The sequence below is a fragment of the Pipistrellus kuhlii genome, unplaced genomic scaffold, assembly GCF_014108245.1.
Source record: "Pipistrellus kuhlii isolate mPipKuh1 unplaced genomic scaffold, mPipKuh1.p scaffold_m20_p_9, whole genome shotgun sequence".
Lineage (NCBI taxonomy): Eukaryota > Metazoa > Chordata > Mammalia > Chiroptera > Vespertilionidae > Pipistrellus > Pipistrellus kuhlii.
The window spans coordinates 18,707,220-18,729,385 of record NW_023425595.1 but is presented as its reverse complement, the minus strand read 5'-3'; the positions used below and the strand labels follow the sequence as shown (position 1 = coordinate 18,729,385).

General features: G+C 35.4%; 1 protein-coding gene across 1 annotated transcript in view; it reads left to right on the top strand.

Annotated features, from left to right (window-relative positions):
* SLC17A6 (solute carrier family 17 member 6) overlaps window positions 1-21,299 on the top strand; it is a 32,133-nt gene extending 10,834 nt beyond the window's left edge. Inside the window, exons 4-12 of the mRNA XM_036427806.2 lie at window positions 4,346-4,460; window positions 5,888-5,975; window positions 6,747-6,833; window positions 9,940-10,082; window positions 14,425-14,574; window positions 17,242-17,374; window positions 17,769-17,879; window positions 18,375-18,502; window positions 19,168-21,299. Coding sequence (XP_036283699.1) covers window positions 4,346-4,460; window positions 5,888-5,975; window positions 6,747-6,833; window positions 9,940-10,082; window positions 14,425-14,574; window positions 17,242-17,374; window positions 17,769-17,879; window positions 18,375-18,502; window positions 19,168-19,503 — 1,291 coding nt within the window. The 3' untranslated portion in view covers window positions 19,504-21,299. The remainder of the gene's footprint in view (window positions 1-4,345; window positions 4,461-5,887; window positions 5,976-6,746; window positions 6,834-9,939; window positions 10,083-14,424; window positions 14,575-17,241; window positions 17,375-17,768; window positions 17,880-18,374; window positions 18,503-19,167) is intronic.
* The last annotated feature ends 867 nt before the right edge of the window (window positions 21,300-22,166 follow it).

The window sequence follows — 22,166 nt, the reverse complement described above, 5'->3', positions numbered from 1 at the left end:
TGCCCCAAATCCTGGACAGAAATCCATGAATTAGAGAAAGAAGCTTTTAGTGGGCCCACAAGATCCTTAGATTTTTTTTGTGGCAGGAGAAACATTCTAGTATAGTATTTGTGTGTGTGTGTGTGGTGTGTGTGTACTGGCTCCCAAACTATTTGGCCACAACATGAGTGATTCTGTTCTTCCCTCTACAAAAGGCAATATCCAAACTTGGTAATGACTTAAAAGAGAGTGTGATTATCTGGAGAGGAACACATAGTATTTAGAACTTTTCCTCCCTACTCAGCCCCTGTGGCAATTTGGGCTCCTAGAAGATTGTAGAGGTTCCAGCATGACTGGGAGAGGGAAGTAGTTTAGACCTTTTGTCAAAGAAGAAGGGTTCTTGGGTTTTCAAATGGCCCAATTTAATTCATACTACTAATATAATATAAAAGAGGGAAGAATTTATACTTAAACATGCACAAATTCAAATTGATGGGTTTAAAACTGTTTATTTGTGTGCATTTGCATTTGTAAAAAGGAAATTTGATATGTTTTAAGTAAATATTCTCACTAACCTAATTATGAAAAATTCCCCAATAATAGTGATTTTCAGAAAGAGGGAAACAAAGATAATTTAAACACAACACCTTCATATTTTAAGCCCAAAAAGAAATGATTTTGCTGGAGCTATTCTTTTTCCTTCATAAAAATAAAACAATAAAAGTGTGTTTTACTTATTGGAAATCTAAAGTCTTATCAACAAACACACATGCACATACAAATAAACCCAATCTGCTTATCTATGTATTTATCTATGTATTTATCTATCTATCATCTATCTATTTCTATCATCTATCATCTTTTTTCCTCTGTACTTTTTACTTATTTTCTGCAACATTGAAGTAAATTGCAAGCTAGGGCTCCTTAACCTTTCCAGTGAGAAACATTTGCAAATTCCTTTTGTGTGAGAAAATAATTCAGACCATAAACATAAAGCCTGCTGCAAGGGACCACTATCCTGCTATGATGGAAAACAGCCTGTAGTCATTCAGTCTCTTAGGGTCAGAGGTGACTATTTCTATCTCCCTCATCTAGCTGCCTTCCCATTGTGGGCCCTATAGGTTAGGTATCTAGGGCAATGCAGAAGAGGCCTTCCTTTTTCCAACAAAAGAAATACCCTTTCCACAAGATGAATAGATGTGTGTGCAGGGAGAGAGAGAGGGGTCCCTTAGGGCTTGCAGGTGGTTTGCTGACATGAGCTTCTCTCAGCTTTTCTGGCCTTTAATTTTCCCCTCTTCTCACCCCTTACTAGCTCTAGCTTCCTCTGTGGCCACATCTTACAATGGCAGCCCCCGGAGGGGAGGGAGAGGAGAGTCAGGTGGGCAGCTGGTGGAATGATTTCCCCTCTACCATATGCCACTGTGGGGGCTGTCCAATTTCTCTGTCATGAGTGATGAAGTCATTTTTACAACTTAATGATGTACCAAGGGAGCCCGAGGGCTGGTGCGCTCGTGTAGTCCTTATTTAATAGGGGAGTGGGGGCATCAGATGTGACAAAGGGCGGTGCCTGAGCACGGATTTGATTAGACTAAATAGATTAAACAGCCTGAATCGCTTTATTCCTGCGGACGCTCCAGGAGAGGATTAGTGCCACACCTGGGGTGCGGAACACTAGTTCCCTGTTAGTAACAAGCCACAGCCCAAATGGAGATTGATGGATTGATCCCAGGAAGAGGGATATAATCCATAGAAGTGACAAGTCACCAGTGCTTCTGTCACCTCTTCCAGGCAAATCCTTTCGGGGTAGGCTTGATATGAGAAGGGGGTTGTGGCTATGGCTCATCAAAAAAGGATATGACTGCGAATCCCACAGCTAACTCACTTTGGAACACACTGCAGGATTATCATCAGGAGGGCGTGACGCAGGTTTTCAACAGCAGCTTTTCCTTTTCCCAACATTTCTGTATCAGCAATACTACATGGGTCTCAATTTTGGTAATCTCTTTAGTAACAGAGAGCCTCCTGTACTGCACATTCACACACACCCACACACACCCACACACACACACACACACACACACACACACACACACATTGCTCTCCTTTGTCTTTCAATGTGAAGTGATATTGGGAGGAGGGAGGCTGGTGGAGGGAGAAATCTACATTTTTAATGAGCACTCAGCGAATTCTAATGCAGCAGGCTTATAGATGACAGTTGGAAAGAATTCTTGGAAAGGGCTGAATGGAGAGGATGTATAACTCATATAAACATTTTCAGGAATCTTGTAGCATTATGTGGCTTTGGTTCTCTTTATCCTTAAAGCCCTGAGCAGTCCGTTTCACTGTTATCAATGATAATAAACAAAGTGGGATGGATGTTCAGAGAGACAGCACAAATTTGCCAGCATCCAGACAGCTCACTCATGCGACCAGAACTCCTGTGCCGTTTGTCCTTTCCAACTTCATTCTTTCTGCTGCACATCCAAACTCCTAGGAAAGTGGGAAGATGTGTCTGCCTCATTGGCCTTTGGCAACACCAGGTTCAGCCAACATGCCTCATAGACTCCCTCCTACTTCCTCTCAGCCCTAAAAGAGCCAAGGTGTTATGTGGATGGCATGTAAGAACATTTAGATTGTAGACTTAAGAGAGGTGAACATCCTTTTAATTCAAAAGGAATCAGTAAGGATTAAAATACTTTTAAAAGCAGTTCTTATAATAATTTTAGATTCTTACTTTACAGGACAGGTTCTGGGATTTTTGCATTTATTCTCTGAAAAATAAATCCATATTTGGCAGAAGTTTAACATCACTGGGTGCATGGCATTTTCGTGGGAAGAGTTATTTCTAGGAATAGAAAGTTTCTATTTGGTGTCAAACAGTTAGGACATAAATTATGTTTTAACACAAACACAAAGATACCTATTCATTGTCCAGAACCGAGGGAAATGGAGCAGGACTTTTACCTCCTGAGTCACCCTTTACCTCGCTGGAGAGAAACCTCTGAGGACAGGGGCTAGTAGGCTGCATTAAGTACACAAAAGTATTTGTCTCAGTCTATGTCTATGATTCATGGAAAAGGAGCTTATATTCTTCAACCCTTCCTAAAGTCATTATTCAAATCTCAGTAGCAGATGAATAGCAATCAAGGCTCTTTACAGAAGATCAAGCCTTCTGCAGTTACATCTCAACGTGCCTCTGGGAGAATCTGAGGTTCTCTGAGGCAACCAGTTTTGACTGAGTACTAGTAAAAGGCTCAACGTGTGATTTAAGAAAACTTGCATAGAACACATACTAAGCTCATTAGAGATAATAAGTCACAAACCTTCCATGCAAGAGGATGTTTCTAAAAATCACTCAGTTGGGGGATGTTTTTCTTGTTTTAGTATGAACATTAAGTGTTTTAAGTGACAAAATTGACTTTTTACTTGTAGATAGATAAAAGGTCAAGCATCATATTTTCAGCACTTTTTTCTTGAATTGTAATGGATATGTATGCATCTGGAGATGCTACTCAAACATCATCTCCCCACCCTCCCACATTCAAAAAAGAAAAACAAAACAAAACTGAGAAAACTGAGACATAAATATTAAGTAATAGTTATTTCAATTATAAAAATATGTGCTGCTCTAGCCGGTTTGGTTCAGTGGATAGAGCATTGGCCTTCCGGTCAAGGGCACATACCCAGTTGGCAAGATCAATCCCCAGTAGGAGGTGTGCAGGAGGGAGCTGTCAATGATTCGCTCTCATCATTGATGTTTCTATCTCTCTCTTCCTCTCCCTTCTGCTCTGAAATCAATAAAAATATTTTAAAAAGTAAAAACCAAAACCAAAAACGTGCTGTGGGATCTGATCATGTGCTCTCTTGGGGTATTTACAATATGATATCATTCATACAATTTTATGAATATAACTGATTTAAGGATGTTAAAAATAATTGTATAATGTGAGGCATTACTCCATTTAGGCATTTATTATTTTCCAATAGCTCTTCAGTGACTATCTGCTATATGACTGGCACATAGTATTGGGGATATAACTGTATCTGAAAACACACTCTACCCCTTAAGCAGTTTCCATTGTAGATGGAGATACAGACCAAAAATGTATGCACTGATTCATTAAATATTTGCAATTTGTACGTACATCAGCAAAGACAATAAATACAAGTAAGTATAACCAGTTTTATTAGATATTTCTTGTGTTTCTAGCATTTCGAGTTAGTCCACAAATCTGTTTGCAATGGCTCAAGCCAATCAAGTCCAGAATGTATTTTATTCTTTGAGAAAAAAAAGCATTCTGTTAAAATTGTTTGTGATTAACTTAACCAGAGAAATTTAGATCTATTAACTCCTTTTCTTTTTCAGGGTTTTTGGAGCTGCCATACTTCTCACCTCTACCCTAAATATGCTAATTCCATCAGCCGCCAGAGTGCATTATGGGTGTGTCATCTTTGTTAGGATATTGCAGGGACTTGTTGAGGTATGGAACTGCAGGATGACAGCATGCTAATGTTGCCATGTTATTAAGAACCAGCAATCTTCATCTTGATCTACAAATAAATATGTCTTAGTTGGTTGTGTCTACATCATGTAGAAAATTGAAAAGTTAGGCAATCAGATATTTTGTCTTTAAATGATGATAAATTACAACTGTGACTGCTTACTGCCCCTTCTCTAGAATTGAGTGGTATTAAAGAAATGTTTAGTGACTATTTCACTTAAAAAACAAACAAACAGGCATTTTTAAAATGTGTTGGAATAAAAATTCTTGAGTGTATTCTTTGCTGACCATAACACTTAATTTTGGGAATTTTATACCAAATCTCTGTATTGGTTTTGAATCATTATTTGAGTTTTCACTAATGCATTTTATTGAATATATGTTTGGGGCATGTAACTCTAGTGACTGACTCCATCAGCTTACTGCCTTTGAAAAAATTGCATTTAAAAACTTGAGGTTGGCCTACCTTTTGCCCTTTCTCTTTCTATGGAATAGATGGGAATAGATAAGTCAGGTAAGTATGAAGGCACTGAAAACAATCTCCTCTCTCCAAAAACAAGGAAAGATGAATAGGATAGAAATAATAGAAAAAAGGAGAATTATAGTCATTTCAGGACGCTCGTTTAGATACCAAATTTCATGGATGAGCAAGTCCTTTAAAATGGTGTAGTCTTTGGGTATAATATGTGCACCGACCTGCTTTGTATTGTATACCATCTCTAAATTAAATATAGTATCTAATACAATGTAAATACTATGCAAATAGTTGTGACATTCTATTGTTTAGGGAATAATAACAAGAAAAACAAGTGTATACATTTTCGGTACAGAAACAACCATGGTAGGCCCAACTACATAATACATGTCAGCAACAAATGTAGTATTTTTCCCCTAAAAATTTCAACCTGAGATTTGTTGCCTCTGCAGATGTAGAATTTGTGACTTCAGAGGGCTGATTATACTTTAAGGGTATTAAGTTCTAGACACTATTCTCAGGAACTGTGAACTTCAAGGATCTAAGCTTTAACTTCCTTTGTATGGATTCCTTATATTAAGATTATTGAGTGTAATGCCTCACAGAAAGGTCTTCTAAATTTCTAAGTCTGTTCAGAATTACATATGAACTGAATAGTGTAACATCTCATTTTGCCTTGATCAGAAGAAAATTGAGGTAGAAATCAGACTCAAAGGGTGGGGAGAATTTGAACAGGTCGCTCAAAAGAGGCCATGCCCTACCTGGTCTGGGCTGAAAGTTTTAAAATGGAATTTCAGGGAATCGGCAAACTCTCATGAATAGCAACTTCCCCTTGTGCCCATTCTAAGGAAACTGTACCAGAGAAGGGAATATGCCTATTTTCCAATGACCCTGGATCCTAAATGGTGATATATATCTTCCTCCATCACAGGGTGTCACCTACCCAGCATGTCATGGAATATGGAGCAAATGGGCCCCTCCTCTAGAGAGAAGTAGATTGGCAACCACCTCCTTTTGTGGTAAATACTATGCACCAATGTAGTTATGGTGGGTAAAGGTTTAGGAACTGTTTGAATAAGGTTTTTAAATTAGTAAAGGGCACCTTAAAAACCAATGGGGGAGTGCCTGTGTGTGTACATGAGGAAAGGTTTGGGTCTGCCATTTCAATTTCTTGAATTCTTTAAAAAAATATATATTTTATTGATTTTTTTTACAGAGAGGAAGAGAGGGGCATAGAGAGTTAGATACATTGATGAGAGAGAATCATCAATCAGCTGCCTCTTGCACATCCTCTACTGGGGATGTGCCCGCAACCAAGGTACATGCCCTTGACCTTTCAGTTCTCAGGCCAAAGCTCTATCTACTGAGCCAAACCTGTTTTAGCTTAATTTCTTTAATTTTTATTGGTCTCCTGTATTTGTTCTTGTGTTTTGTTGTTTGTGTGTGGTTTTGTTTTGTTTTGTTTTGAATGGGGGATTGTTGTTGTTCATCCACATCATCTAGGTTTTCAAGTTTGTTTATGAATTATTTTTATTATAGTCTTAAATTTAATTTTTAGTGTAGTCTTACTTTTAAATCTTTGTTGTGTCTCGGTCAAGTTATATTTACTTGTGTAGTCTTGTATTCTTGGCTAAATATGTAGGCATATATGTGTGCTTGGAAGTGTATGAGTGTGAGTGTGCATGTACTCAAGTGGGTATTTGTGTGAGTGAATCAAGGAACATGAAATAAAGTCAAAAATTTTTATAGATTTCATTTATCTTTTTTTTTAATTTTCCCTTCTACTTTAGGTTCCTATGCTGGAGCTGTGATTGCAATGCCTTTAGCTGGCATTCTTGTACAGTATACTGGCTGGTCTTCAGTATTCTACGTCTATGGTATGTTACATTTCTATACACTAGAGTTCAAAGAAATCTGCATAAGCTAGAACAATGAGATAGGTCACTAAATGTAACTTCTGTGTTTACTTACTTATTTTTCCCTTATTAAGAATTGTTTCCTTATATTCTGAGAAGATCAAGGAAAATGTTCTTCCTCTATGATTTTCCCTACATTGTTATGTATTGTTTTAAAAAGCAAACACATTGCTGGTGGAAACTTTGTGATGTATGATGTATATTGCCCCTTGAGTATGAATAATAAAATTAAGTTAGCTCTTGAGTCAAAGCTGAATAAGAGGAAAGAACAAGGAAGCCCTCACTTCTCTTTCTTACTACTGTTTCCTTGATCATTTCTCTGATTGTGCCTCCTCAAGACTGAATAAGGTTAGAGCTAGACGGCGATAGTAATGCTAAAAAAAATCAATTTTGTGGAGAAATATTAGTAGTCCCTTGCAGCAGTAGCATATTTGAGTCTTAATTTCTTTTGCATTAAAGGAGATTGGTTCCCCAAATGGAAATAAAAAGTATGACAAGAAGCCCTAAATTCAAACTCCCTTTCTGCTTACTTTGTAACGAGAAGCTGAAAACTTATCAATGAAAGTCCCTCTACGGTCTCATTCTGAGAGACACTTTTATAACAACGAGGAAAGGGAAAACATAAGAAAGCTGGATTCCAACTGATATTGTCATTGATTAATACCATCTCTGAGCATGAGCTTGAGAACCTGAAAGATTAATGAAGCCATGTGGTTGAGCAGAATAGTTATCTGGCTGTTTCCAAATTTGTTGCGATCCATTTCCATTTTGAAATGTTGTCATCAGAGCAAACCCTTATGTTTGTAGAGTGTTATTAAATGTGCTTTACAGGAGGGGCTCTTAGTCTGGCTCAAAAGCCCTGGATGGCTTTTGCATTTATGAATGCCCTAAATCAGTGGTCAGCAAACTCATTAGTCAACAGAGTCAAATATCAACAGTACAACGATTGAAGTTTCTTTTGAGAGCCAAATTTTTTAAACTTAAACATCTTCTAGCACCACTTCTTCAAAATAGACTCACCCAGGCCGTGGTATTTTGTGGAAGAACCACACTCAAGGGTCAAAGAGCCGCATGTGGCTCTCGAGTCTCAGTTTGCCAACCACGGCCCTAAATTATAAGCCATGCATGCATTTGTACATTGTTTTTCCTGGTTAGATCAGATTTCATCAGATTTTATCAGATTTTAATCTATATCTTTCATTAGATTTTTCAAGACTTCATAATTCAAAGAAGTTTAAAGCATTTATTTCTAGGGTGTATAGTACAAGTGGGAGGGCCATCCATTAAATCCTCTGATATGTACCTAGTCCATTACTTGATTGAAAACATGGTGTGGCTTAAAGTAAGGAGACTAATTTCCACAAAGTGTGTATGCGAATCAGCCACATCATTTCAAGTTATAACTTATTTTATGTTTATCCTTGAATGGTTCAAAGTTTAAATATTAGGTAATCTGAAAATCTCCTATCATAATACCTGCCCAGTTGCTGTGTATACCAAAATTTGGTTCTTTGAGTCACACATTTAATATTGATAATTTAAAACTCAGTAAGATAAGAGTTGTGTAGGGACTAAGTTTAAAAAAGATAATGCATACAGGGTGGGGCAAAAGTAGATTTACAGTTGTTCTTATGGGAAATAATACACTCATTAATAAATAACAACACCAGGATAAACTATGTTTCAGGTAATTACAACTGTAAACCTTCTTTTGCTCCATCCTCTAAAAAGCAATTAGCTGCATATCTGGCACTTCAGATGCATTCAGAGAGGAGTAATGGTAATTATTTCTAATCACAAGAGCTCCCATTTATTGAATTCTTATTTTCAGCCCTCCACTGTGTTAGTGGCTTTGTGCATTATCTGCCTTAACTTTTCTTTGCCACAATCTCATAAAAAATGAATTATTATCTCATTTTACAGTGGAGGTTTAGAGAGATTCAGTTCCTGATCAGATTATGTAGCTAATGAGTGGCATAGTGAAAATTTGAATCTGGGAGAGCCATATTCCATAACCAGTACAATATATTGGATTTTCACTGTCATATTTAGTAATTGAAAGAAGCTTGGCACATCAGAAACTACGGTACTAAGGGACACCGAGTGACTGAGCAAGAAAAAAATAAAAGGTATATGGGATCAGGGATTGTTTCCCAAGGGAAAAAGAACAGTCTGAGGCAAGAATGAAATGGCCAGCTGCTGGGAAACAAGAATAAATCACTTGAAATTCTTTGTATTATTAATGTGTCCAGTTTATATCACAAAAATAAGGGCATGTTTAATCATGAGAGAGATAAATAAAGAAGGGGATGAAAAGAACTTGCAAGCAGTCTATTGTACTGGAATTTAAAACTTTCATCTGCCCCTCCAAAATGATCCATAGGCAATAGCATGTCCTGAAAATAAAACGGTGTTCAGTCACATAAAGTGGGAAATGTTCCTATATAAATCACAGAAGCCCATTCTTAAATTCTTAAATTATTTCACCCATGGCTGAAATAATTTTCTATATTTCACTTAGTAGTCTGTTTTCTAGATCTGGAAAGGCTATCAAAAGAAGAAAAGGAGCATTCCCCCCCCCCCCCTCTGGAAATGCAAACCACTCTTTTATATTCAAGAAAGGCCAATAACAAAAGGATTCACCTCATAGAATTTTTTGAGGACGGTGGGGGGGGGGAGGGGGGGGCGTTTGTCTTGTTCCTCATATTTCTGACCCTTAACAGAGTGTCTGGGAAAGTCACTTCTCGATATATATTTGTTGGATGGGTGAATGTGTTCCAGACACACCCTTCAGTAATGATTGGTAGTGAGTTTCTTGTGTAGCAGCATTATTTATAGAGACAAAGAGGTAAATCCAGGACCACCCTTCAGGAAGATTGAAGTCTGGTGGCAAAAGACAAGAAGAGATGACTAAAGTCAGTTGTAGAAACATAAACTTGAATTCACATTTTATAGCATATGATTGTCATGAGATTTTTTTTGTAGTGTTATTTCAGCAAATGACTGTTAAAAGGAAGTATTTGTAATTGTTTTCTTTGACTTGGTCCTTTTGAACTCTTGCTTGCAGGAAGTTTTGGAATGGTCTGGTACATGTTTTGGCTTTTGGTGTCTTATGAGAGTCCTGCAACGCATCCTACTATTACAGATGAAGAACGTAGGTACATAGAAGAAAGCATTGGAGAGAGTGCAAATCTTTTAGGTGCAATGGAAGTAAGAACTTTATTATGATGTATATTTCTACTCCTATTTTCCATCTCATCTCCCTTCAACCAACCAAATTATTTTATGCGTCCCTATCCAACAAAACTAATTTGGTATCAATCATGAGTATTTTATTTACTTCATCCATATTCTCTGATATACTTGGGAATTATTGCTATAATTTTTTTTCTTTATCTTTGTTAAGTAGTTTCAAATTTACCCTGTGTTATAGCTATGACTATAAAGCTAAGTGAATTTTTAAAAACAACTCAATATGGTCCATAATTTAAACAAATTCAACCAATAGTTAATTTTAGATTGTAGGAAATGTCAAATCACCTAATACAGTCGTGGACAAGGAAATCTTTTTGTTCATTAAATAGTCTAAATGTAGGTTTCATACATATGTATTTATATTTCATGTGGTTTAGTAAATCATAAAGCATTACAATGCTCATAACAGATAGCTGATGTGAAAATATTCTTAACATAATCCTTTTATTGATATAATCCATTTTCAGGATCATTGTTATGGAGAGAATTATATAGATAATGTTGTAAAGCCCTTTTCCTGATTTTGATTTGGTTTCTTGGACAGGATCTGCCTATAGAGAGTGAAATCAAGTTATATGTCAATAATGCAACTATTTTAGTACATGTGACATTAATAATTCATAAATAGTAAGTAGTAGATGGTCATATGATACTATGATCTAGTAAACTAAAAGTCATGTATTTAGACAGATTTAGTAATTCAGCATTTAATCAGTAACTCAACTTCCTGATGTTGAGTAGGAAGGTAACATTCACATGCTGAGGAACCAATGCCCCTTATACATTATGTTTCTCTTTCCTACATTCAAATTGTATATTATTCCAGCTCTGTTTCTCTACTTCACTTGTTAAAGAAAGCCTGTCTTTGACATCTCATTCTAGGTAAAAGGTCAGCCACCCATTGTTACTAAGGACATGTATCTTGACCTTTAATGAATAAGAAAAATTCCATGTTGGATATTATCCAGAAGTTAAACTTCAGTACTTAAAAACAATCCTTATATTATAGTTGTTCCATGAGCTGAGTAAATTGGCATTTAAAACTGTCCCTTTCCTGTTTCCTTCTGTAAATGGATTGATAATTTCTTTCTAGTGGTGGCTACTCAAAAGATAGGAGGTTATGTGGGGGTGGGGTGGGTGTTGGCAGTGTGCTCTGGAATTTCTATTCCCACCAGCCACAGTTGCTGTGAGCAGAAGCTAAAAGTAGGTTGATTTGAGGTGAGTTCAGAATTTAGCTTCAATTTCTGCTCAAAACAACCTGATCAGCGTATGTCTTCATTAGTGAAATGTGCTTCTTTTATTTACCAGTTCTTGAGATACTGTGTATCTAGATCAGGCATAAATTTTCTAAAATAACCCCCAAAAGAACAGGCAGATTCATAAAAGAGCATAATCTCAAAATTCCCATTTTCTATAATTCACTGCTTTTCTAAACATAATTTTTTATGACTTATTGATATTTTATACTTTAGCTTCAAGGTAAATTATTCAAAATGAGATCAGGTGGTGATAGAACATATATTTTATTTTGAACATTTTTGTAGTGAACAAACTTAATATGGAAGGACAGCCATGAACTCACTGCATACTTGAAATAGTTGTTAACATCTTGTCATACTTCTTATTTCAGTTTTTTTGCTGAATAATTTCAAAGTAAATGAGCTGTCATAAACCTTTATTCATGAATATCTCACATATATCTCTAGAAAATAATATTCTCTTTCAAAATTTAAGTACTATTATCATACCTAACACAATTAAAAATAATTTCCTAATATTATTTAATATCAAGATATTTAAAATTTCTAATATCCGGTGCAAATTCTAATACCTAGTCTATGTTTGCATTTGTTTTGAGTATGGATCCAATTAAAGATCACACACATTGCAGCTGACAATAATGTTTCTTAAATCTCTCTTTAAAATAATTAAATATAACATATATACAGAAAAAATGAACAAAATCATAAGCAAATAGCTTGCTAAATTTTAATAAACTAAATACACCTGTGTAGCTGTAGAATGTTATCAGAATACCATAAACGCTCCTGCAGCCCCCAACCATGTTTCAAGGTATGAAATTAGATACTTTTCTCTTAGGTTTGATGAAGTGTTTTACAACCTGAAGAATAAAGTCTTTCAGGGTCCTGATGTAAATAAAAGAAATACCAGTCAAGCAAGAAAAAGTTATTTACTTCTAATAATATTCTAAACTTATTTCTCTTACAAATATCTATAATGCAGACATTCCTTATTCGGCCATTTTTATTATCAGTGAATAAGTATATTCATCTGGTACCATTTTTCCAGAACATATTGAATTAAATGAGGGGGGAAAAACTGCACTTTTTGAACCCATCTATAATGCTGACACTTAACATTTTTTATCCAAACCCATAGAACTCATTATATATTATCAGGATGGGCTTTTGTGTTGTTTTGATTCTGTTTTTCTACTATATATTATATTTGCGATCACCACAGTATAGCATCCCACTACATTGCTTTAAAGGGACCTTTAAAAGGATTCATTAGAATAACAATCAATAATAGCAATGATGGGATTCTACATCCAGAAATAATTACAAATCTGTGTAAAAGCATGTTTGCCTCCTCTTCTTTAAATTTTAAATTTTTATTAAATGTATTAGGATGACATAAAATTACAGGTTTCAAGTGTACAATTTATATTGCATTGCTTACCACCCAAAGTCAAATCTCTTTTGGTCATCATACACTCCATTCCCTCTACTCCTCCTCACCCTCCTTTCCTCATAGACACAGACAATAGTAACCACCATACTATTGTCTGTGTCTACGAGTTTCTGTTTGTCTTTTTTGTTGCTTTCAGTTTTATATCCCACTGATGAGTGCCTCCTCTTTTATTCATTTGGTTAGGTCAAGGATCCCAAGATAGGATTAAACACAATTATTTTAGTTTATTGATTCTTCGCCAAACAGTATTTTGGTGTTCAAAGTAAAGTAATTGAAAAGTGTTTGGAAATATGAGAGACTATGGTGTAAAAATTAGTCTTGGGGGAGGATACTTGTACATTTGGGCAAACACAGAATCTTTAAGTATACTGGATGTAATTTTTAATGGGTATTATAAGCAAAGCCAATCATATTTAGATTTTTAATTTTGAATTTCTTGAATATCATAAATAACTACAGTCAGTCATGTGTCAGTTAATGACTGGATATATTTTGAGAAAAATAGTATTAGGTATTAGTTGTGCAAACATCATAGAGTGCACTTACACAAACCTAGATGGCATAGCCTACTACTGTAATTGTATGTGCTATATTCTTCTTTTATATCCTTATCCAGAGATTTTTATTGACCTTTAAGAGAGAGAGAGAGAATGTGAAAGAGAAAAATCACATGTGCCCTAACAGAAGATAAAACATGCAATCTGGGTATGTGCCTTGATTGAAAATTAAACCTGTAACCTTTTGGTGTACAGGATGATGCTATACTTTTATATGACTATCAGTACAGTAGCTTTATTTATATGAGAATCTGTAAACATGCGAGTAATGTATTAGGCTCTGGTGTCACTAGGCAATAGGAATTAATTTAGCTCTATTATAATCTTATAAGACCACATAGTATATGTGGTAAACCATTGACCAAAATGTTGTTACAAAATGCATGACTGTAGTTATGATGTGCACATGGTATGCTGGGTTAAAGCCAAATGTTTTAACCAAATGTACATCATGTGACTTTTATAGAGCCTTGCACTCCAGTGTCACAGAATTGATACTGATATCCATTGACTAGCAAAAGTGTTTATAGATAAGTAGTGGTATCATCATCTTTAGGTAGGGCCTAGATTATTGCACTCTTAATTTTTCTCGTTTTAATTTTTCTAAGTATATTAAATTTTTTATATTCTAGACAAAATATTTTGGACACCAACAAGGTCACTGGTTTGAATAACAACAAAGTCACAGTGAGTTTTAGCTAAGGCCTGATCTTATCACTGCAAAAAAGAAAGAAATCTTAAAAACTGAGATCTGTGCTTTTGGAATAATTTTTATATAAATACGGAATCTGGTATATCCCCAACACTGAAACAATTTAATCAAAATACAAGGCTAATATATTTTTCTTCTTCTAATGATTATTCATATAACTAAGGTTAACTGGACAGTTGCAATTAGTGACTTCTTGTCTACCTCCCACTCATGTCCCAACATACATATCATAAAAATGCAAAGCTCCTATCATTCCCATGTAAGTTAGAATATATTTTAAATGGTCAGAATGGCTCTTTCTTTGGGATTTCAGAAATTCAAGACTCCATGGAGGAAATTTTTTACATCTATGCCAGTTTATGCAATAATTGTTGCAAATTTCTGTCGAAGCTGGACTTTCTATTTATTGCTAATTAGTCAGCCGGCATATTTTGAGGAAGTCTTTGGATTTGAAATCAGCAAGGTATGTAAAAATTATCTCTGTGTAACTAGTGCATAATTTTTGTATTTATGTGACTATTAAGTTTCTTTATCAAGATTTTATCTTCTAGATTTCATGAGTTATTTATAGATCCAGTTAATAAGTAATTTCTGGAGAACAAAAACTAAGCAAGATGTTTATCTATTGCCTTTAAATATCTGCTAGAATCTGCTATTTTTTTTTTTTTTTTCAGGGAACACAGACAAAAGAGACCTATTCTCTGCCCACTCAGAGCTTACATCTCAGTTGGGGTGGGCGGCAGTGTTGCCTTCTCTCTGCAATTAAACATAACTTCTTTTTAATGCTCACCAGAGGATATGGTTAGAGGAAGGCATGGAGAGAGAGAAAAGAGAGAGAGAGAGAGAGAGAGAGAGAGAGAGAGAGAGAGAGAGAGAGAGAGAGAGAGAACACTAGACTGAAACATCCATCTGCTGCCTCCTGCACAGACCACAGACCCCAGGGCAGGAGGTGGTGGTGGGGTGGGGCAGGGGGGAGGGGGGGATTTGAGCCTGAAACCCAGGCATGTGCCCTGGCTGAGAATCAAACCACAACCTTAAGGTGCACAGGATGACTCCAACCAACTGAGCCACTCTGGCCAGCCAGGGCAAACAACTTCTTTTAAATATCATATCAGAGTCTATGTAACAGTCAATGAGAAAGTACTTCATTAAGGTGGAATTGCTATTACCAATCAAACTCTTCTTCAATAATCTCAGAAATTTGTCTGGTTAAAATTTTTGAGGATAACAAAAAAATATCTGGAAACATGCTTATATGGTTTCTCCAATTTATTCATTTGACAAGCATTTGTTGAACATGATATGTCAAATTTTGTGTTAAATTCAGAAATAAGAATGTTTTCTGTCCTCAAGAATCCATAGCTTGGAGGTGTAGACCAAAAAAAAAAAAAAAAAAAAAAAAAAAAAAATGAAAAAAAAAAGGAAGTTACCAATTGCAGCACAGTATGCTAAATGCTATTAAATAAGGTGTAACTATCACCATTTCTCTTGAACTGATGTAGACCCAGAAGCCAGGGATGGTATTTAAATTGCCTGAAGCCAAGCTGGTAATAAATGACAGAATCAACTTTAAGCCCAGATCCTTTGACTGTTTCAGTTCCCTCTAATGTGCCATTCAAATTCAGGTAAACCGCATATTAACTTAGGCATTTAACAAGTATTTGTCGAATGCCATCTCTGTGCCAAGCCCTCTGCTGAGTCCAGAATACACTTGCCTGTGCTAGCAATGGACTTGCCATTTCTCTTCATGTCATTACATAAGTCCAGCTGGGCTCACTATTCATATTATGCCTCTACTTGAAAGATTATCTGAGGCCTGGAACTGAAGGAAACCTGAGTTAGGAGTAGCTATTCTAAGAGCCCTTTTGTAATCCCTGTTTCTAAGGAAACTGTCTCCTCCATTATTGAGAGGAATAATGCTGCTTTAGAGAAGGCCCTTCTCCCTGTAGCTGATCAAACGCTGCAGAGTAGCCTTTGGGAGCTCTGAGAGGTGTTATACTTCTCAACAAAGGCTGCTGGAGGTGTGAGTCCATTTTCATAATCTAGGCCAACTATGACACTGAGAGGCTATTAATAAAGTCAGGTCTCCTGGGGGAGAGTGAGGGAACCAACTGATGTTAATGAAACCACATGGTCATTCTGGCCCTGGAGCTCCAATTAATAGAAAACGCGTGAGTGAAAACAATGGCATTTTACAACTAAATATAATAACCAGATGGGTGGATTTGATTCACTTATTATGTGTTTAAATTATGGATAAATTTTACACACACAGGTTGGCTTGATGATTTTGATGATACAGGTAATAACAACAACAAAAAGACTCTTGACTTCCCTAAAAAACATGTAAAGGAGGTGATGGAGGAAATAGATCATGGGCTTTGGATCTAGGCTGACATGATGCAGGAACTAAACTCCACAATAAACTATAACAATGATAATATAAAACACTTCTATCCAAAGTGAAAGAGAGAACTAAATAGCTTGGACATTTCACCTATTTTTAGAGTCATTCACCATCTTAATTAATTGTCCAAACAACCCAAGTCTTTGGTCATTGGTGTCACATTATACACCTTGGAAAATAAAATACAATCTTTGTCTCAAACCTTCAGTAGTCTAATTTGAAAGACATAGTTACACCAAATAATAAACTTATCCAGCACTTGTCAGGAACTGTGCTTCAAAGTATGTATAGTAAATAACCTCCTTCTATGTTTATATTTAAAATGTACTAAGTCCACATGTGGTAATACATAATTAAAATGCATTTTATTTATACTTCTTGCTTCCATAATTTCTAGAGAGTAGTGCCTTGCACATAATGTGAATCACTCCGTGATAAGATTCAAGGTAGATTATTCATAAACTCAAAATTTACTGACTCTCATAGCACAGAAGAAAAGTATTCTCCTCAGAACACAAAAAGGGATCCAAATAAAATTACTTAGCTTTTCTCATTTATTCTCAAGTTATTACTTATTCTAGGAGTGAGTAAGTGGTCATTTGGAGACAGAATTCTTCCTGTCTTTTCCCATGAAGAGTTTTATAATGAGGTTCCAGAAAATTAAGACCATTAAATGGCCCACATTACTTATGATCGCGTATATTTCTCCCCTTTTGTCACCAGGTTGGCATGCTGTCTGCTGTGCCACACTTAGTAATGACAATTATTGTGCCTATCGGAGGGCAGATTGCAGACTTTCTAAGAAGCAGGCAAATTCTTTCAACTACTACAGTAAGAAAGATCATGAATTGCGGTGGTAAGTACCTATGTGATGTTTAAAACGTATTTTTAGTTGATGAAATTATAATCTGCATAAGTAACTTTTTCTAATCATATCAAATATGCCATTACATTTGTGTCTTCATTGTTCATTTATAAATATTTTCCTATCTTAACTTTAGATTTTCATAACTCCTATTTTTAAATAACTGCATAACTAACTTGACCCATGCCACCATTGAAACTAAAGGTTGCTCTTGATGTTTTTATTCAGCACAAGGAAAGTTTCAGGAGTCTTTGTGTATAAATTATTAGTGTTATTATTATTATTTTTAGGATAGACTGCCAGAAATTGTTTGCAAGGGCATTTTTAGCTCATTGGAAAAATTTACACAAATTTCTGAAGTGTTTTCATGTGTTTGTTTCTGAAGGTTTTGGCATGGAAGCAACCCTGCTCCTGGTCGTTGGCTATTCTCATACTAGAGGGGTAGCTATCTCATTCCTGGTACTTGCAGTGGGATTCAGTGGATTTGCTATATCTGGTAACATACATTTTTAAAATTTGTACGTATGACATCTCATTTTGGCTGGTGATAATAAGATTATCTATTCATTTATCCATCTATCTCCATATATTCTACTTTCCTATTTGAATATTTTGACTAGATAATGTTTACTCATCATATTTTCACTAAAAATTAAATTAGAAATAATAAAACATTTAAAATTCATTACTGAGACTTGTTACTACTCACTTTCCCCCTTCTTACTCTTTTTATTTAATTCATTTATTTTTTTGATTATGAGAACATATTTCCTTCTGTGCTGTAAGCATCACATATTAAGCATAATATAAGAAAGTATACCTCATTTTATTCTCATTATATCCCTGAGCTAGATTAGCAAAAAGTAGTTATTAAGCACCTGCTGTGTACCTAGTTCTTTTAAGGAGGGTGGTGAATATGGTAGAGAATATTTTATAGGCACTTCTAAGAGGCTTGAAATTCTCTGAGTTAAAGATTCTACATGTATTTCAGGTTTCAATGTTAACCACCTGGATATTGCTCCAAGATATGCCAGCATCTTAATGGGCATTTCGAATGGTGTTGGCACATTGTCAGGAATGGTTTGTCCTATCATTGTGGGTGCAATGACAAAGAATAAGGTAAGATGGAACAAAAGAGATGATTAGTTGTAAAATATTCACTTTCATGGTTGGGGAAAGGGTTAATATATTCTCTTTGGCATTTCTTTTCTGGTCCACTCCCCACACTTCTGGGTAGGGGAGATGATTGAGGCTCAGAAGAAAATATCTAAGAACTCTCTTTCACAACCAATAAGCAACATGCATCTCAACACCTTGTAATATTTCTGAGTTAACAAATAAAACTTTCTGCTTCCAGCTTATTAAAATAGGCAAGCAGAAATCTTCTGAGCTTTATTTCCAAACCTCAATCCAGTCCCCTCTACAGTTGTCAGTGGAAGAATATAATTATCAGCTGCTTGTCCTTATGTATAGAGCTTCAAAATTATGGTTTACTAGAGGAAAATAAATGAGTGAGAAAAGGATATTAAGCAAATCAATGACAAATATTAAAATTAGCCGACCACAGATATACTTGGAATTATTTCATAACATTAGATTTAAATTATTTTTAAAGTAATGAAAGTTACAGTGTCATAGAAAGTTTCTGTCACAAGTTTTGCTTCATAGAATCAGGAAGAGGGGTTTCCCCTACAGTTAGCATTTTATGGAAAGCACAATAGTGGTAGAGAAGATGTCTCATACATGGGGAGTTTGTTCTCACACGGTCACTTTTGTCCCTGCAGTCACGCGAGGAGTGGCAATATGTCTTCCTGATTGCTGCCCTCGTCCACTATGGTGGAGTCATATTTTATGGAATATTTGCTTCGGGAGAGAAGCAACCCTGGGCAGACCCTGAGGAAACCAGTGAAGAAAAATGTGGGTTTATCCATGAAGATGAACTCGATGAAGAAACAGGGGATATTACTCAAAATTATATCAATTATGGTACCACCAAGTCTTACGGTGCCACAACACAGGCCAATGGAGGTTGGCCAAATGGCTGGGAAAAGAAAGAGGAATTTGTACAAGAAGAAGGACAAGACACATACATCTATAAGGACCGAGATGAGTATTCATAACAAAACTAATTGCTGGATTTATTTTTAGTGTCTGTGATTAACTTGATTGTGATTGCACAAACATTTTTAAAATATGTGGTGTGAACATGTAAACATATCAACCAGGCAAGTCTTGCTGTAAAAATGAAATGAAAACAAACTCATGAAATTACCATCAAGTGCAATCTGTAGATGTTGTGAAATCCCATCTTTCCCATCCAGGTCATCTATTCTTGCATTTGTGCTTTCAAGGTTGACTGATCAAAAACTGTAGAAACAAGTAGTTACTCATTGGATTTATATGAGCTAAAACTCACCACCATTTAATAAAGCACAGCTAAAACAGTTGGCACGTTTTATCCTACAAAAGTTAGGAAGCCAAAGCTACTTGATCATGTCAAATGCACTTATATATTTGTTACACTGTATTGCAAGCTCTCACGCAGAAGTTGTGTTAAAAACAAAAAACAAAAAACAAAAAATACACCAAAAGTGTAATGCTGTCATTTTGGCTGCCACAGATGTTGGGATGTAAATCTTGAAGTTGTAATATCTCTCAGAGAAGAACATTGTGGCCTAGCTACTAGCAAGGCATACTAAATAATTACTGTTATTATATAATGTGAGTTATTTTGTTGGTTATCAAAAGGAATGTCTTGCAGTGGTTTATATGAAATGCTGGGCACAAACACATATCTGTGAAAGAGAACTTTAAAGTGTGGGGTATGCTTCATGTTCTTCCATTCATTTACCTGACAGTATAAAACCCTTCACATTTTAATAAATCAGACTTTTCATGTAGCATATCACATAACTTTTTTGAAAAAACAATTAGAAAAAGACTTCAATGTATTTTTATTACAACTTTGTACAGGTTGTAACTTGAATTAGGGAAATAAAAAAAGATCCACACACTATAAAGAATCTAATGATAAATTTACTATGGAAATAGAACCCTGAAAATGCAATATTAAAACAAAAGAAATAGAAAATGGTTAAGATATTCTTCTTCCTTAATAATTAAATGCTATATAAAACTTGTGCCACAGAGCTATATATAAGAAGATAAATTTAATAGAGAGATTGTAAGTAGATAATTTTATTATTTAAAGTCCCATTTAAAATATATTTGTCTTACATAGGACAATAAATTATATTAAAATTATATCTATATATATATATATATATATATCTGTATATCTTATACATATCCATACACAGAAACATAATAAACAATCTTCACACACAAAAATAGCATACACCTAAAGTTGGGTTAGGGGATAGAATTTCTACTTTCATAGAGTCATAGAATTTTAGATGGGGGCAGAGGCATTTTGCTTGTCACTTCTTAATATAACTCAACAGTTATTGCAACATTTGTGTACCAAGCAATAAGTGCAATGCATAAAATTTCCTGTCTGTATATTATCTTTATTTTGCTTGTGGTAGCTTTTTCGATGGTTGGAATGATTTTTCTTTTCTTTAAAAAAAAAATAACATCATACCTCATTTTCATTCTCTAAAATGATAATAGTGCATTTCCCAATTCAACTCAAAATATTATTGGTGTATTTAACTGTCTATTCTGGATATTTGATCTGTTCGTTGTATTGTGCTAGTGACTGGAGGCTCTGCTACTGCAAATATAAAACATAAAGTCTGTTTTAAAAATGCAAACCATATATTTTGCTTGGTGTCTCAAAGTGGTGTAATGTGAGCACAGCTTTTGTTGTATTGAATGAAAATATGTGGGCTATCATTTTGTTGCTGCAAAAAAAGTGTTAATAAAATGCTCTATTTATCCTTTTGTAAAAAAGCAGTACTTTAATTTGGGTTGATTTTATTTAGATTGTAGCTTTAATGTGAATTTAGCTTGTGTATGATCCAATGAAGCCACATCTAGGCTCAAGAAGAACATTATTTTAGTCACTTGAGATTTAATGTAGAAACATGGCATTCTTTACATTGTGTGAGACATGGTTCTGTAGAGAGATTCTTTGTTGTTGGGTTTTTGTTGTTGTTGTTGTTGTTAATCCTTGCCCGAGGATATTTTTCCATTGATTTTTAGGGAGAGTGGAAAAGAGAGGGAAAGACAGAAACATCGATGTGAGAGAAATATATCAACTGGTTGCTTTCTGCACAAGCCCCGACCAGAACTCATGCCAGGGAGGAGCTTGCAACCAAGGTATGTGCCCTTGATCAGAACTGAACCCAGGACTTTTTGGTCCACAGGCGGGTACTCTATCCACTGAGCAAAACTGGCTAGGGCTCACTTTTTCCCCCTCTGTGCTATTGAGTGACAGTTGCCACTTGCACAATCCCAGGGCAAGGATTCAATAAAGGGTTTGCTTTCAGTTCCAGTATTTTCACTTTTAAATCACTTTATTAATCCCTTGATTATAAATGTAGTATGGGGTAAAAGGGGACCTTTGTTAGGTAAAGAGTATTTTTTTAAAAAGTTAATCAATAATCTTGCTATCTGGATATAATCAGTATTAAAACCATATATACAGAATTCTATATAATAAAAAGGTAATATGCAAATAGAACAAACAGTAGAACAACCAACCAATCAAAGCATAATATGTTAATGATATGCTAAGACTGCTCAACTGCTTGCTATGATATGCACTGATCACCAGGAGGCAGACAGTCATTGACCAACCAGTTGTTATGACACACTG